The sequence below is a fragment of the Mesitornis unicolor genome, unplaced genomic scaffold, assembly GCF_000695765.1.
Source record: "Mesitornis unicolor isolate BGI_N332 unplaced genomic scaffold, ASM69576v1 scaffold19362, whole genome shotgun sequence".
Taxonomy (NCBI): Eukaryota; Metazoa; Chordata; class Aves; order Mesitornithiformes; family Mesitornithidae; genus Mesitornis; species Mesitornis unicolor.
Window position 1 is genome coordinate 9,587 of NW_010171445.1, and position 15,593 is coordinate 25,179.

At 40.0% G+C, this 15,593-nt stretch overlaps 1 protein-coding gene across 1 annotated transcript; it reads left to right on the top strand.

Annotated features, from left to right (window-relative positions):
• Positions 1–8,417: 8,417 nt before the first annotated feature.
• LOC104537224 (pre-mRNA 3' end processing protein WDR33-like) lies at positions 8,418–12,008 on the top strand. Its single transcript, XM_010180044.1, is given in 7 exon segments — positions 8,418–8,640; positions 9,760–9,828; positions 10,257–10,361; positions 10,989–11,084; positions 11,500–11,877; positions 11,879–11,923; positions 11,925–12,008. Coding segments are annotated over 7 exon segments (981 nt in total). The 5' UTR covers positions 8,418–8,436.
• Positions 12,009–15,593: the final 3,585 nt, after the last annotated feature.

Sequence of the window (15,593 nt, forward strand, 5' to 3'; positions counted from 1 at the left end):
CCAGCAATATGTTCTCCTTCTAAATCAGATGAACTGTATCTTGGGTGAAACTAGGAGTGTCCCTAGCAGATTCAGCTGTGTTTGGGTTTCCCCACACACACACTAATATTACTGTTCGTTCAGCATCAGCAGGCCCTGATGTGATAACCAGCTGAAGCGTGAGATCTTGAAATTCAGGATTAGAAAGCATGAGAGGCCTTTTTTGCTTTTCAGCTGCATTGCCTTTGTAGCTTTTTAGGATTTGTCAGACTTTCAGACTGGCTGTTTGAAGTTTTTTCCCTGCTAGCCCATTCTCTCAGGCTTTTAGATGTCCTAATTTCAAATTTTGACTGTATGCTTTCTCTACTGTTGGAGAAGTTCTTTGGCACAGTGTGTCTGTGTGTGAAACTGCAAAGGTGTAGGGCTTTTGTCAGTCAAATATCAGCACTGCCTTTCTTCCTGCAGAGGATAAACCCCTTGAACTGTATCAAAATAATCACATTTTTTGCCAGGTCTAGCTCACTGTACAGTGAAAGATGCTTGCTTTCTTAATAGATATGTTAGAAATGTTACATGTTCTGTCCTTTCAGAGTCCATGTCGTGTGTGTGCATGTTTGGGTTGTGTTAAAAATTCAAAGGTTTAAACTTCAGGGTGAAACTGGGCATAATGAAAATACAGAAGTGAAGTAGAATGGGGGAAAGAAATACTTCTGCATTTTTAGACTCTTAATTGTGCCAGTGTAGTAGGTTCTGGGCTGCAGATGAAACAAAAATCTTTGAAGTGTCCCCGAAAAAGACGTCACTGACCCTTTTGGGGAGGTGTAGTTTATTTTGTCTTAGCCAGTGATTAGTTTAAATATCTGTTTCTGTGTTTTTGGTAAAGATATAGGAGATTGGTTTGCATAATGTACTTTTTCTATTGGAACGGAATGACTGTCAGATAGAATGCAGTAGAGAATGAGTGCTGGTGTATGGTGGGAGTGCAGCAGCGGAGCCCTGGGGAAGTTTGCTTGCTGCAGAGAGCAGTAGTGTTGCTCAGTAGTAGTCTTGTATAATATAGGTCAGTGTTTTTGTCTTGAGTTTTGTGATTTGGTGTGTTACGGACCTCCAGCACCAGTGGATCAATAACAAGTCTATTCTCAGATTGTAAGAATGGTCTCATTTTTCTTAGGTTTAAACTTACTATACCCATGTCTGCGTGTTTTCTAGAAAATGTTTGGAGGTCTGCATATAAAAATGCAGAAAACAACATTTTCTTGCTATGCCTTATGTAATTCAAAAGTGGAATAAGATTTTTAAATCTCAAAGGGCAAGAGCCTCATGCAGTTTTTCTGCTGTCGGGGTTTTTCTGTCTACTTGTCACAAATAGATAATTTCATCACTGCAGGGTGAAGTTGGGCAGCTTTGCACTTCAGTGTTGCATCTCGTTGACCAGTGCAGACTTTCCCTGTCACTGGGGTATATACTGTTTTTACAAAAAGTGACGTTCTGTTAATGCAGTTCAAAGCCAAGCCAGGTCCCAGAGGGGATTTGAAGATGATAATGTATTTTTTTAATGAGCTTTATGTTCCTGCTTGATACAGCCACTAGATAACCTCAAGTTATAAAACTATGAATGACTAAAGATCCATAGCATTCTTTCTGGGCTGGATCTGTTTAGATGTAGCACTGCTGTTGAAGCAGCTTTATCTGTCTAAAATCCGTGTTCTGAAAAAGGACTGTTAATAAAATACTCATGAAATGATTTGAGATTCTTGAATCCTTCAGATGTAAAAGTGTCACACTTTAGGTGATCTTGTTTTGTAAATCTGATTATTTTTCTATTACAATAGGAAATTGAAACACAGCAATTCAAGAAATTGGTCAAAGTAATGTATTCTTCAATAGATCTGCAAATCAGCATTTTTTTCTCATAATTTTTGTGTTTTCAGAGTGGAATTGTCTAATGTACTGTGAAGGAAACTTAGGATTGATCTTTTCTTGAGAAAAATGAACATCTGCATGGAGCAGAAGCAAAGTCACCTCTGGTGTGAGTTTTAGTTCAGTGGCAGACGTGCAGATTGGTTTCAGCAGATTTCAAGTGTATCTTCAGAAAAACGTGGTGGGAGCTTGCTGCTGCCAGTGCTGGTTTTGCAGTGGTTTAGTGATGTGAGTTTCTGATACTTGTGGATTATAAACGCCTCTGCTTCAGTGGGTGAAGCAAAGGAGGCACAGAAACACTGATTACAAACCACTCTTTTGCTCAGGTTCATTTCCTATTTGAAAGAGGAGTTATTTGGGGAATGCCTGATTTAGTTTAACATACTTGGAAGACCATTACTTAAGATCACATAGTGTGCAAAAATGAATCCTTTTTCGATGTGACCCACTACCTGGTGATTTTGTGCTTTCAAGAAATGCCTGGGAATCGTAACCACCTGTCCCTCTTTCCAGGCCTTCACCAGAACGACTGGCTCTGTTCCTGTGTAATAATGAAGTGATGTGTGTACATGCATGTTTTTCTTTTTTTCTTTTCTAAAACATGGGGGGAAAAAGGCTGAAGATGGCAAAAATAGACCATTTAGGTCTGGAATACCTCCCTCCACATTCTTTTGCACTGGGAACGAATGATTCCCAGGTAAAGAAAGACTGATGATGAGACCAAGAAAGAGCTGTCCTCAAAATAGTGGAACTGTTCCAGGAAGGGGAGGCCATGGAAAGGTCCGTTGCTGGTCTCCAGAGCAGAGATGCACGTTCTTCCAAAGGACAAAAGAGTTTGGAACTTAGTGTTGGTAGTTTGTAGAGGAGGGAAAAGAATAACAGTAAATTCTATTTGATCTGATTTTTTTAACAGGTCTGTTTATTCAGAAGTGCTTACAGATAGCTTAATATACACATTTTAAAAATGCAGGTGCATTTTTTTTCAGAGATTACTGTTTACAATAAGATATTTTCAATTTGGAGAAGTGTTACTAAGGCAATTAAGCAGTATCTTTGCCTTGTGGGTGCAGAGGAGCTTGTCTGATCTAAGAAAGCATTTGCTACTGGTGCATTGTACAATAAACTTGTGTGAACTTTGCGTTGTGATGTTTTTATCTTCTACTTCTGCCTCAGAGCTGGGGTGGTTCTTCTCTAAGGTGCCTTGTTTGCTTGCTTGTTTTTTTAACTGGATGTCCTGAACTATTGCTGTTGCAATACAAAGAATTACTCTTAATTTTCAGTGTTTGTTACACTGTAACAGTGCTTGCTTTAAAGCCTACGCGTACTTTGTTTAACTGCCCAATATGCATTTAAAGAAGTGGCATAGAGATACGCTCAGGAAATGTTTAGCATTTGTTTTTCAATGGTGCTGTAGCGGTTTCAGGGGATGTCTTTGGAGCTGCAGTGTGTTCTGTGCAGTGGGCAGCACAGGGTGTGCCAAGTCCCTGGCTGTTTGCGCTCCCCATTTGGAAACACCCTTTTATTTCAGTGTGTTCAGGTTTTCACTTGCTGTACTGCATTCAGGTTGCTTTCACTTCAATGAAAAATAACTCGTGAGTAGGCAAGCACAGTTTAGTTGCCGGTTACTGCACTTCCATTATTGATGATCTTTCATTTTTGGGTAAACAGTATAAATTTTGTTAAGCTTACACACAAATCAGATTTTCTCTAGTATTGACCCGTCTGTAAGAAGTGATGGATTTAATATAAGTCATGACTCTTTTTGCCAAAGCGTTACCTGATTAAGCCAGTGTAGAAGGATGCTTTGGTGTTTCTATTTTGGCTTGAGTAGCCCAGTTTGTTTCATTTTGATTTAGTGAAGCTGTCTGTGTACTGCTTCGATTGCATGATTTCAGACAGCAAAGTCCAAATCTGTCAATGTTCAAAACTTACTGTTTTAAAAAGCAAACCAACTCCACAAGTCCATGTATCTGTCACACCAGGCTGCCCTGGGATAAGGTCATCCTCTTTTTTTGTTTGTTTTTGTTTTTCACTTAGTTCTGTAGCCACGTTGCTCTGATTACTCAGCAGCGTTAGGAACCTGCCATCCTTATGGCACTGTTGGGAATGCTACCAGTGAAAAGTCTTGCTCTGCTGCAAGTGTGTTTGCGGATGGTTAAGGAACAGCATTGGATATCTCAGGTGCTATCACAAGGTCCTTGAGTTCTGTTGTACGGTTTCTTCTGCTCGACTGTTTCTCAGCTAAATTATTTCTGATTTCTCCTTTTTTTTCACCTGTGTCTGTTTGTCAGGTTTCTCATTCACTCTCTCCTGTCTGAGCTTCTTCCTTAGTATTTTTGTTTCTGGAGTATGAGTCTCCCACTCTTACTGTGTTTCTTTTGACTTGTCTGTGGGGGTTTATTTTGTCCATCTGGTTCTAATTCTGCCTTCAGTTTCATGTCAGATTTGCCTTCATTTATTCCCCAATTGGATTGCATTTTCCAGGCTTGCTTTTGTCATCTTAGCTGAAAAGCAGGCCAAGTTACCTTACTTTCCAGTGTTCCTGGATGGCTCTATCTTTGCTCAGTGAATTCATGATCTATTCTCTGTATATCCCCAGATACATTCACCCCCCAAACCTGTGACACCTAGTCAGCGTTGAAGGGGTATTGGTGGGACAGAAACAAGACAGCTGAGGGTTAGCTCTCTGCAAAGTCATGTTTGTGTTACAAACAATAAGGATGCATGAAGTAATAGCATGCAAAAATTCAATTCACAGTTCAAATTGTAATAAAAGTATAACGAACAGGAAGAGAATAGCAATTAACTCGTGCCATTTCTATACAGAAACATTAAAATAAGAGCTGTCCTATGCTTGGTGTTGGAAAAACCTAGCTGTTGCTTCTCATTCTGTGCATTAGGGAAAAAATAGTCTTCTGTTTAAACCCTTGGTGATGGGCTCTAAAATAAAACCGAAGTTTGGTACTTTGCTTATAATACAAAATGTTCCTACTCTGGATTACACCTTGTCCTTAAATATTCATTTGCATGTTTCTACTTCTGTTCCAAATACAGCAGGAGCTTTAAATATAGGTGCACTGAATTCAGGCACTTTTTAGCTGATACAGAAGATCTAAAGGAGAGGGCCTGTTGAGGCATTGGTGTATCCCAACAAAAGATGGAGTAGGATACTGATAAGTGTTAAATGGGTATATTTGTCTGACTGGAGTAGAGGACTTTGGAAATGAGTGCTCCAGTTTCATCTGATAACTGAATCTGTACCAAAAATCCCCCTTTGTTTCTAAAGCTGCTTTGGAAGCTTCACTCAGTGTGTATGTACACACACCTACATGCACGTACACACACTTTTTAAATGTCTGTTCCTATGTATCTATAGATAACGTGTGCAAGCAGATGGGATAGGGATATTACATGGATAAAATCATTACAGTTGAGGTGTCTTTTTTGCAGAGTTTTTACCTGCAGTAGGAGGCTTCTTGTGACAGAGGCAGTGATGTCAAACGTTGGGGAAACAGCACAAACAGAACATAAACCCTTTGTTTTCCTCATCCTGTGTCATCTGCCTTGTGGTGGTGTTGTCGTTGTGATGTTACGTGTTGTCTTCTTGTAATCATGAACTTGGAAGGGTCTGTAGGCCTGATGAGGTGTAATTACCATGTTTATGCCTTTGTCACCTTTTAAACAGCTTTTGCTGATACCAAGTTAAGTGGCTGTTATTTATGCTAATGTAAGCTAGACACTACTTGTGACAGTTTTACATATATCCAATCTAAATTGATCTGTATCACACATAGCTCATGCTTTATTTACCTGTGTTAGTAACTGAACATTTTCTTTGAGAGATTAGTTTTCTGAAAGATGAGAATAAATGATTAATTCACTTGTTGCTTTGGATTGTTTCTCAAAAAAGGCATTTTTGTGTAATGTCTTCCTGCAAATACATAAAATGTAGAATCATAGAATGTAAAGGGTTGGAAGGGACCTTTAAAGCTGATCCAGCCCAACCCTGCAGTCAGCAGGGACGATGTCACCAGATCAGGTTGCTCAGACCCCATCAAGCCTGGCACTGAATATCTCCAGGGATGGGGCCTGCACCACCTCTGGGCAACCTGGGCCAGTGATCGACCACCTCATGGGGAAGAGCTTCTTCCTCATATCAAACCTAAATCTGCCCTTTTCTAGTTTAAAACCATTACCCCTGTGTCAAAGGCCTTGCAGAAATCCAGACAGATGACATCCATAGCTCTTCCCTTGTCCACTGATGCAGTTACCACGTTGTAGAAAGGCACCGGGTTGGTCAGGCAGGACTTGCCCCAGTAAAGCCAGGCTCTCGAATCACCTCCCTGTCCTCCGTGTGTGTCAGCACAGCTTGGAGGAGGATCTGTTCATGACCTTCCCAGGCACAGAGGTGAGGCTGACAGGTCAGGAGTTCCCAGGGTCCTCCTTTCTACCCTTTTTAAAAATGGGCGATCACTATCTGATTAAAGTGGGGTTTGGAAGCCTCTGTATATATCCTTGTGTGCATCCTTGGTCTTGAAATTTATTGCGTTGCGTGTAAGAGAATACAGATGTTTGGCTTTGAAAACGCTATCATTTTTCCTCTGTTTTAAAGCACTGTTTGGTGTAGGAACGTATGTCTTTACACTTGAGAGAGGTCAGTTCTGGAAACTTTCTCTAGTTGGTGAGTTTTGGGGTTTTTTGTTGTTTTATTCTGAATAATGAATGTGCTTTAAAACTGCACTAAAAAGACTTTATTAATGGACTTGCATATTTAATGCCAGCTTGTGTTGCTTGTTTGAAGAAGCTTGTTCGGGGTTTTTCTGGTAGAGAAACAGTACTATCTGTTGAATTTTACCTTTGAGATTTAACACCCAAAACTTCTGTACAACAGTTGGCTCCCTTCTGACAAGTTGTAAGAGAATCCGAGGTGGTGGGGGGGTATTTGTCATCCTGATGAGGAAGTTTTGTTACCATCTTCTTGTTTGGACAAGCTTGAAGTGGTAGTAACGGTGGTGTTACAGTGGTGGTATGGATGTGGGCATGGTGTCTTGTTAGACCTCCTGGTCTGATCAAAGATGCTCTTCCTGTCAAAGGTCTGAAATTTCCTCGCCTCATTTAAAGAACAAATGTCTTGAACAGAGGATGGCTCTAATGGTTTTATTTTGGTTTAGTGGTGGCTTTAGCTTGCAAAGCCTGTGCAGTTTGATCTCTGCCCTGTGCCCACAAATGGTCTGATATTTAAAGGGCAGCCTGCTCCTTGTAGTTACAAAGAACCTCTTGAAGAATCAAGCTGTGCACTGCTTTTAAAACACCTCTTACGTCTGGCATTTCTGTCTTAGCTTCATTTTGGTGTTTAAAAACTGGAAACATTTTTCAGTTACTGGGATCCAAAAAATCAAGATCAAATTTTAAGACTGGCAGCTGAAACTACTTTGACTCTTTCAGATTGATGATACCAGTGTTTTAACTCAATAGAGAAGTACATCCATGAATTTACAGACAGATTTCAGCTTTTAAAAAACTCTGCCCGTTTTATTTTCATTCTTTTTATTAAATGCACTTTGAAGCTGTAAACACTTCAGCCTGCATGCAAGGGAGGGTTTCTCAGCCTGTTTGCATTCTTTCCATGACAGTGCCACTTTATTTTTAATATTTTTTTTTCAAACTATGAAGGGGGGAGTACAAATTGAAAATTAAGTTTGAGCTTTCACTGGTTCAGTGTATCCCTGCTTAGTCTGAAGTTAGCGTATACTGTAAAGACAGTGTCTTTTGTAGTTTTCAGCTGTGAAGAGGCTGCTATGATCTCATCATTTAGGGATTTTACTGAAAAATGAGGTTTTGGACTCATTTACCTCTGCCAGAAAAACGTCTGAATATTGAAAATATTTTTTCCTTGCCCTTCACTTTTCCTTAACAGTCTCAGCGGGTCTTGCTGGGGGGATGTGATGTTCGGCTGCATTTCTCAGTCCTTGATCCATATAATCCATTTATGTTGTGATAATGGAGTTGAAAATATACCTATAAGTAGAACGTGATCTTCGGTGTATTTGCTATAAATTATGTAAAGGGAATGTAATTTGATTTTCAGGTTCTAGAATAAGGTTTTGAGGCAGCCCTTTAAAACTCTTTTTTCCTTGTTAATAGTTAAATTAATTTGCAATTAAAGTGGTGTTTCCTGTTGTATGTTGAATCTGAAATGCCATCTTCTGTTGAAGGGTCTGACAGTTTCTTGTCCTGAGGGCGTTCTTTTCCCATACAGTTCAAGTTGAGGGATGGTAATGCAAACCTTATAGCCATCTGTTGCCATACAAAATCCCTCTTGATGGAGAACAAAGTACTTAACCACTTGTGGCAGAGGGGAAGAATAAGAATTGTTCATAGGAACCACAAATACTTCTTCCCAAGCAGCACTTGGTGAATCAGTTGTTCATCCTTGTAAACTGGGGTTGGGGAGACACCAGTACAGGATTGCTGTCGTTACAATGATGTAGTAACCCAGGGTTATCTTTTTTGCAGTCTTTCAGACCCGGGATAGCCATGGCCACAGAAATTGGCTCCCCGCCCCGATTTTTCCATATGCCGAGGTTCCAGCACCAGGCGCCTCGGCAGCTCTTCTACAAGAGGCCGGATTTTGCCCAGCAGCAAGCGATGCAACAGCTTACGTTTGATGGGAAGCGGATGAGAAAAGCTGTGAATCGAAAGACCATTGACTACAATCCCTCCGTAATTAAGTATCTGGAGGTGAGTTCATTGCCTTGTTTTGGTTGCAGAAGACGTTTTGTGACTGTGCTTTTTGGTGTCCATAGAGCACTCTGGAGTACTGGGAGATCTCCTGCCACGTTTTCAGACAATAGCAAACGCTTGTGAATTTGCTGTCGGATGAATAAGAAGGTGTTTGGTCCTTGGTAATAAAACTGCACATCTCTACAGCCGATTTTGTGTTTTGTGTAAACACTCATTTTCACATGCGATCTTGGAATCCCGGCTTGGAGTGCAGTTGAGTGTCTTGTGTGTTCTGACTTCTCAGTGAACGTAAAAACTCATTATAAAGAATGTAACTGTTCTTATTTTTGTTTTGAAATAGAGATTTCGGGATATAAACCATTAACTGTTCCTCTCCAAAGCCAGGGCACCAAAACATTTTCTCATAATTTTGCTTAATAGCACAGCGACTTGCATTGCGGTCTCTCCAAGTCCCTTTCTGTACAATTAATAGATACAGAACAACTTAAATGAAGTTTTATTGAAGAAATGTTTCTGTAAAAATGCTTATTGAGCTTCCCCGATCAGATGGTATTGATTTCTTAAGAAATACAGTTTTATTATCAAGATTTACTGTACAAGTATAGGATATTAGCTCAGAAAAAGAATAGAATCAAATCTGTAAGTACAGGAGCTGTTGGAATCTCAGCAGCAACATTGCAGAAACGTGACAAGATTGATTAGATCTGCTGTGGCCAGTGCACAGTTATAGCTTGTAGGTGTTAGCAGTTGGAAGGGTTTCTCAGTGATAAAAAATTTAAATGATCTTCTAAGATCTCTTTAAACACTGAATATTTAAAACATATCCTTATATTTTAGCAGCACCCCAAAAAGGATTCTGTTAGTAGTGGACTAATTCTAAAAGAGCAATTTTAATAGTTCAGGACCTCTTTTACAGTGGCAGAAATAAGCACCCTTAAACTTGTTTTTGTTAAAACAAAACCAAATCAAATACGCCGTACAAATTCTGCAGGTGTCCTGAGAGCAGTCTCTGAACTGCATTTATTCTAAAATGCTGCCAGTGTGGTCCTTGTTTTCTGTTGTGTAGCAGTGAAGTCTAGTGGTGGTGTGAACTAGGAGTTGTTTTCCTCTTTCCAGAATAGAGTATGGCAGAGAGACCAGCGAGATATGCGAGCAATCCAGCCCGATGCGGGATATTATAATGATGTAAGTAAAATCTTTCTATTCCCTGGTACAGTTCTGTGGATAAAAATTGTCCAGAAAATGGGAAGAATTCTGCCTGTCGGCTGAGGTTGCCTTTTTGTCCACAAGAGGCCTTAAAGTTATGAAGGGTATCTTCACTCCAAATTACCTGGTTCTGTTGGAATCCGTGTCCACAAAGAAAACCTGAAATTGGATGGGCTTTTAATTTTTGCACATAAGAGCTCTCATAAAGCCCCGAGCTTGCACCGCTGCTCTTGGTGTTGCTGGTGCTGGCTGTTTGAGATGGTCCTTCATGAATTCTTCTACAAACTCCTGATAATATCCTTGCAAATGAAAAACGTGCTTTTCCACAAACGGGTGCTGAGAGTGTCTGCTTTTCTCACAGTTTCTGGTTGGAGATGTCATGACTAAATCTTCTGTTTCTTTTATAGTTGGTCCCTCCTATAGGAATGCTCAACAACCCTATGAATGCCGTAACCACAAAATTTGTTCGGACATCTACTAATAAAGTAAAATGCCCAGTGTTTGTTGTCAGGGTGAGTATAGCGATGGATTTACTCAGCTGGATTTTCTTAAATGTAAATTAGAGTGATAATCTTAAGAAAGAAACAAGATAGCAGTTAAAACATTTCCAAATAAAATTTCATTGTGGAATGTATGGTCTACTTCTGCGTCCGGTCATTGCGGAGAGTTTTAGGAAATTAAATGGCGAGGTCTGAGTACAGAATAATTCTTGCTCTGAGTTTGAGGTGCACTTCCTGCTTTTGGGGTGCATGTGTAATACCTTGACTCAGGAAAAAGAAGACAGTTTGGTCTCTCTAATGTTTGACTCTTGTAGCATCTTTTAACAACTTTTCTGTGACGTTGACAGTATTGGTTAGTATGGATATTGTGTTCTAAACATGCAGTGGTGCCAATAAGCTGTTTCTTTTCAACAACTGGATTTTTTCCAATGGTTTTACACTGGACTTTGTCCTGTTGTTACAAGAGTCAAAAGCCCTCTGGCATAGTTCTGCATGTTTTGTCTGTCTGACATCCTCTAGAAAGTCAGTAAATTCCAGTTCTGTGGATTCCCTGGAAGAAGCTTATGATTTACTTGCAGGATTGTGAAGAAATACTGGAATGTTTTATTTGCACAGTTTGGTTAAATCTTTCTTTTGCAGTGGACTCCTGAGGGGAGACGCTTGGTCACTGGTGCATCAAGTGGAGAGTTCACTTTATGGAACGGACTGACTTTTAATTTTGAAACGATATTGCAGGTAAATTAACTTGTCAGTATTTCTGTGTATTTCCTTGGTCTCGGAGCATGTTTTAAGAACACATCTTCACCCTGCTCATCGTGGGTCTGTGGTCTAAGTGCAGTGATGGGAACCCTAGAGGTGTTTTATTTTTGATTCTGCTCTGACCCCGTGTCAGGCTGTGGCTATAGACAGTTCATTTAATGCTTCTCATTCCATCTCCATGTGCCATGCTAACTGTTCTCAAGAACATACTATGAGTATTTGTAATAATAAAGAAACACTTTGGAAGCAAAATGCAAATACTCTTTATTATTTAGCAGACCGTTGTATACAGAGTAAGGGAATTTTTTCTATTAAATAGGAACTTGAATGTTTGTGTGGGTCAGAGAGTATTTGAACGTGTTTGCTAGAAATGTTGTTTCTGAATTCACAGGCTCACGACAGCCCTGTGAGGGCTATGACTTGGTCACACAATGATATGTGGATGCTGACAGCAGACCACGGGGGATATGTGAAATACTGGCAGTCCAACATGAACAACGTCAAGATGTTCCAGGCACATAAGGAGGCGATTAGAGAGGCCAGGTTTATACACAATATACCATTTTCTGTAGTACCTATTGCCATGATTAGACTGTTCTCTAAGTGTATTCTGGGTGCAGAAATGCATGGGTTCTGTCAGATTCTGGGAAACTTCCTGCACCACATAAACACAGTATTTTCTTTTGTTTCCACCTTCTCACCGTTTTGCTGGCACCTTTCTGAATTAGTATTGTCCCAGTATCCGCCTCTGCAATATGTTAGAGATGTATTTGTCTGCCGCATTTTGCACTGGTATTCTTTTCAATTTTATATGGTGACGATGTGTATCAGTTATTCCTTTTTTTTATACGCACTGTGTAAGACGACAATTTCATTCCAAATAAAGAATTCAGTCTTTAATAATCTAACTGAATAAAATATAAAGCCTTCAGTAATAAAACACCTGCATAGTTCTCACAAAATAACGAAACACTAAATAAAGTGAAGAACTGCTTGGCTCGGTGAAGCCAAGACTTCCAGTAGTACTAAATACCCACGCAGACTGCCACATACAGAAGTCTAATGTTAATACCGAATGGGTTCTTCGAGCTTGAAACTAAGCGAGCCATTGAAAGAAGACTGTAGGATATTCTCTTGGTTCAGTGGTGATGCCTCAGTTGTGCAAATGTCTATTTATATAAAAGATGGAACCTAAAGCGATACTATCAGTAAGATGTAAATGAAGGATGTTTCTTAAGCAAACCTGCACATAATCTTTAGCGAGATATGGAAATGTTTTTAAAGTAAGCCTGAAGAGAAACTGCAGATCCCAAATGAAGCTAAAGCAGTGTTTCTTTGGGTTCAGGTGCTGGCCCTTGGTGATAAAGGTTCACTGCCACAAAACCACTTGCCACTAAAGTCACCATTTTTCCTTTGATAGGGTGCAGCATTTTCTGCCAGAATTTGGTTATGAGAAGTGTTTACATTGGATTCAGTTACTGTCTGACTATCATGGCCATACACTGAATTTCTCTACTATTTTAAGCCCTTTCCTTATCATAAAGGTCTAGGATTTCATAAGGGCTCCCTCCTGGTCTCTCACTGCACCAGAAAGGAAGTGAGTGCCTGTCAGCTGTGGGAGATGCTCTGGCCCTAATCACGTGGCTAAATAACTCTTTGCTTTTCCAGTGACTTTCATCAAGCAATATTGACTGCTCAATCTGGAAGCTGCTTCTATGTCTGTAGCATTCTTTTCATGGTGTTGATGGGGTGCAATAGGAGGGATTTTTTCCAAATTTCTTTTACAATAAGTGTTGTATTTGTTTTGATATACATTTTTTAACAGTTAATCGAGCTAGCGTTTTCCTGTGACCAGCTTTCCCTTATTTTTGCTTCTCTGCTACAAAGCACCTGATGCTGAAGAGGAGTTTTTTTCCTGTGAACTGTTCTCGTGTGCTTCTACACAGCGTCCCTTTCTTATGGTATTACCAGACATGAAAATCTAGGGTGACAGTTACCAAATCCTATTGATGTTGCTTCTGATCCTGCAGAGAAGGCGCTGCCACGTGCAGCTGTAGATAGGAAAGTGCTCAGAAGAAATTCTGGATTTCTTCCTCATTTGACAGGGGACTGCAATGCAATAGTAATCCTATGCTAAATTCATGTCTTGTGATGAAGTGTCGTTTGGTGGGCACTGTATTCCCTTAAAAGTTCCTATGTTCAAGTGTATCCTTCAGTGTATAACACGTTACAGTATAATTTTGCCCTGTCTGAGAAGCATAGATAATCTGTTAAATGCTGACTTCTTTCCCCTACTGTGTGTCTTCATGTAACAGTTTCTCACCCACGGATAATAAATTTGCTACATGCTCTGACGACGGCACTGTTAGAATCTGGGACTTTCTACGTTGCCATGAGGAGAGAATTCTTCGAGGTATGTGTACCAAAAGTACTGATTGGGGTATTTCAAGAGGGGGAAAACCTTTTTTAACTAGGTGTTCACCATACAGAAGTACCAGCCTGTCTACAGTTTTTGTATTGCATCCCTGCCTTAAATCCTCCAAACAGACTTCTGTTTGGCTGCTGCTGTAGGTGTCTTAAAGTATTCAGATAGGCTGCAGTTCCCAGTGACACTACTCTGTTAACTGCCCACTTAAGCTCTGACCAATGGAGGTGAATATAAGGACATTTTTCTACTGCTAACTTCAGTAGAAACAGCTGATTTTGGGTCAGGAATACCTTTCTCTTTCTCCAAAGCTTAATCTTTGTGACCACTTCTACTTCACACGTCTTCACGCAGAGGATTCTGCTCTTTTCACAGGAGTGCCTCCTGCTCTGATTTCTTCAGAGGCGAGGTAGTTACTTTTTCTCAGCCTTCAACAGGATAGGGGAGCATTTAGGTAGAGAAAACAAGTAAATTTTGATCACATCATGCATAGCACATGCAAATAATCCTAGGTCCAGTTCAGTATTTTCTGTCCAACATCTGTGTACTCTAACTTCTAGTGCCTTTCCACTGGCCTTGTTGACCTTTCTCTTTCTCCTGTTGCAATCTTGCTGAGCAGTTACAGCAGCTTCTGACAACTGTTCCTTTCTTGCAGAGGATGTCAAAGGTACATAATTTAATAGGATATATTAAAGACTGCCATGAGAGTTGGAGTTGTGGACGTGCAAGTAAACTGCAAAGATCAGTGATAAAAACATAGATGGTCAGCTTTAGGTGTGTGAGCTTGTTCAGTGCTTCCCTAAACTAAGGGGCTTTCTTTTTAATTGTGCTTCCAACTGGGACCTGCTTTAGGTATTTTATGAAGTACAGTTCTCCCTGTTTCTCTTGACTCCTAAAGCCTTGTTTCACTAACGCATTACTTTTAAACACCACTACTTTGAAAAGACCTTGGGCTTCAGCAGTCTCCAGTGCTGATGTTCAAACAATCTGTGCATGGACATTGTGGCAGGTGCTCTTTGCAGGAGCTAGGAAGCAAATTTCTGGTCTGTATCGCTTACACCTGTTGTTCTGGAACAACCCAAATAGATTTGGGATGGTTTGGCTTGATGCTTTACAAAAGAAATCATTCTGCACTAAGCACATTCTATACCCTCCAGGTTTGTACGAACTGCTGTAAACTGTGTGGAGGAAACGGGGAGCTGTCGATCGTAACAATCCCTCCAATTCTTTTACGTTCCTCTAATGTTCTGCACAAAGTAGGAGTAAAGTATTTAACTTAGGCTACAGAGAACAGAACTTTTACTACATTTCCTTCTGTTGCTTTGTGCACTTGAACACTGATTGTGACTGCACATCAAGTAGAATTATGCTTTAATTTATACATCTCAATATAACTTTTTTAGTTAGCAAAATAGCTCTGTAAACAATATTTTGCTTTTACTTACCCACAGTACACTTCATCTTTTATGTAGGTTGGTAATATTTTGAATACTTTATATTTCTGGATAAAATTGGACAGGGAAGATTATTCCTCATTTCTGCTGTCAGATAAGCAAAAGATTTAAAAAACTCCACACACAAACACACACAAAAACCCAACACAAAAAACCTGACCCAACACAGACACCACCACCACCAAAAAATCCCCCAAAACAAAAGTAATAATAATACCCAAGACCCCGAGTGTTGAGTGTGGGAGGATGTTTGTGGAAAAACAAATACGAGTTGGATTTGGTTTTGGTCCCTAGCACTACTGTTAAATATGATTAGACACATTTGAAAAAGCTGTATGGGTAACACTCTAATTTTCTACCAAGAAAGCTACCTAAGCTTTCGTTTTATTATTTGGGGTTCAGAGCTTCTGGCTTTAGGAAACTCTTCAGCTTTTTGCTTCCCCACGTGCACTCTGCTTTTACATATTTAGGAGAGTGACTGCGATACCCTGCTTAGTACGGCCTTCAGAAGTACAGAAATACTCACGGCATTGCCGCTCTGAAGTCAGTGATCTGTCAATTAAAATTCTGGTGGCACTTCATTAAAAATCTTTCAGTATATTTTAT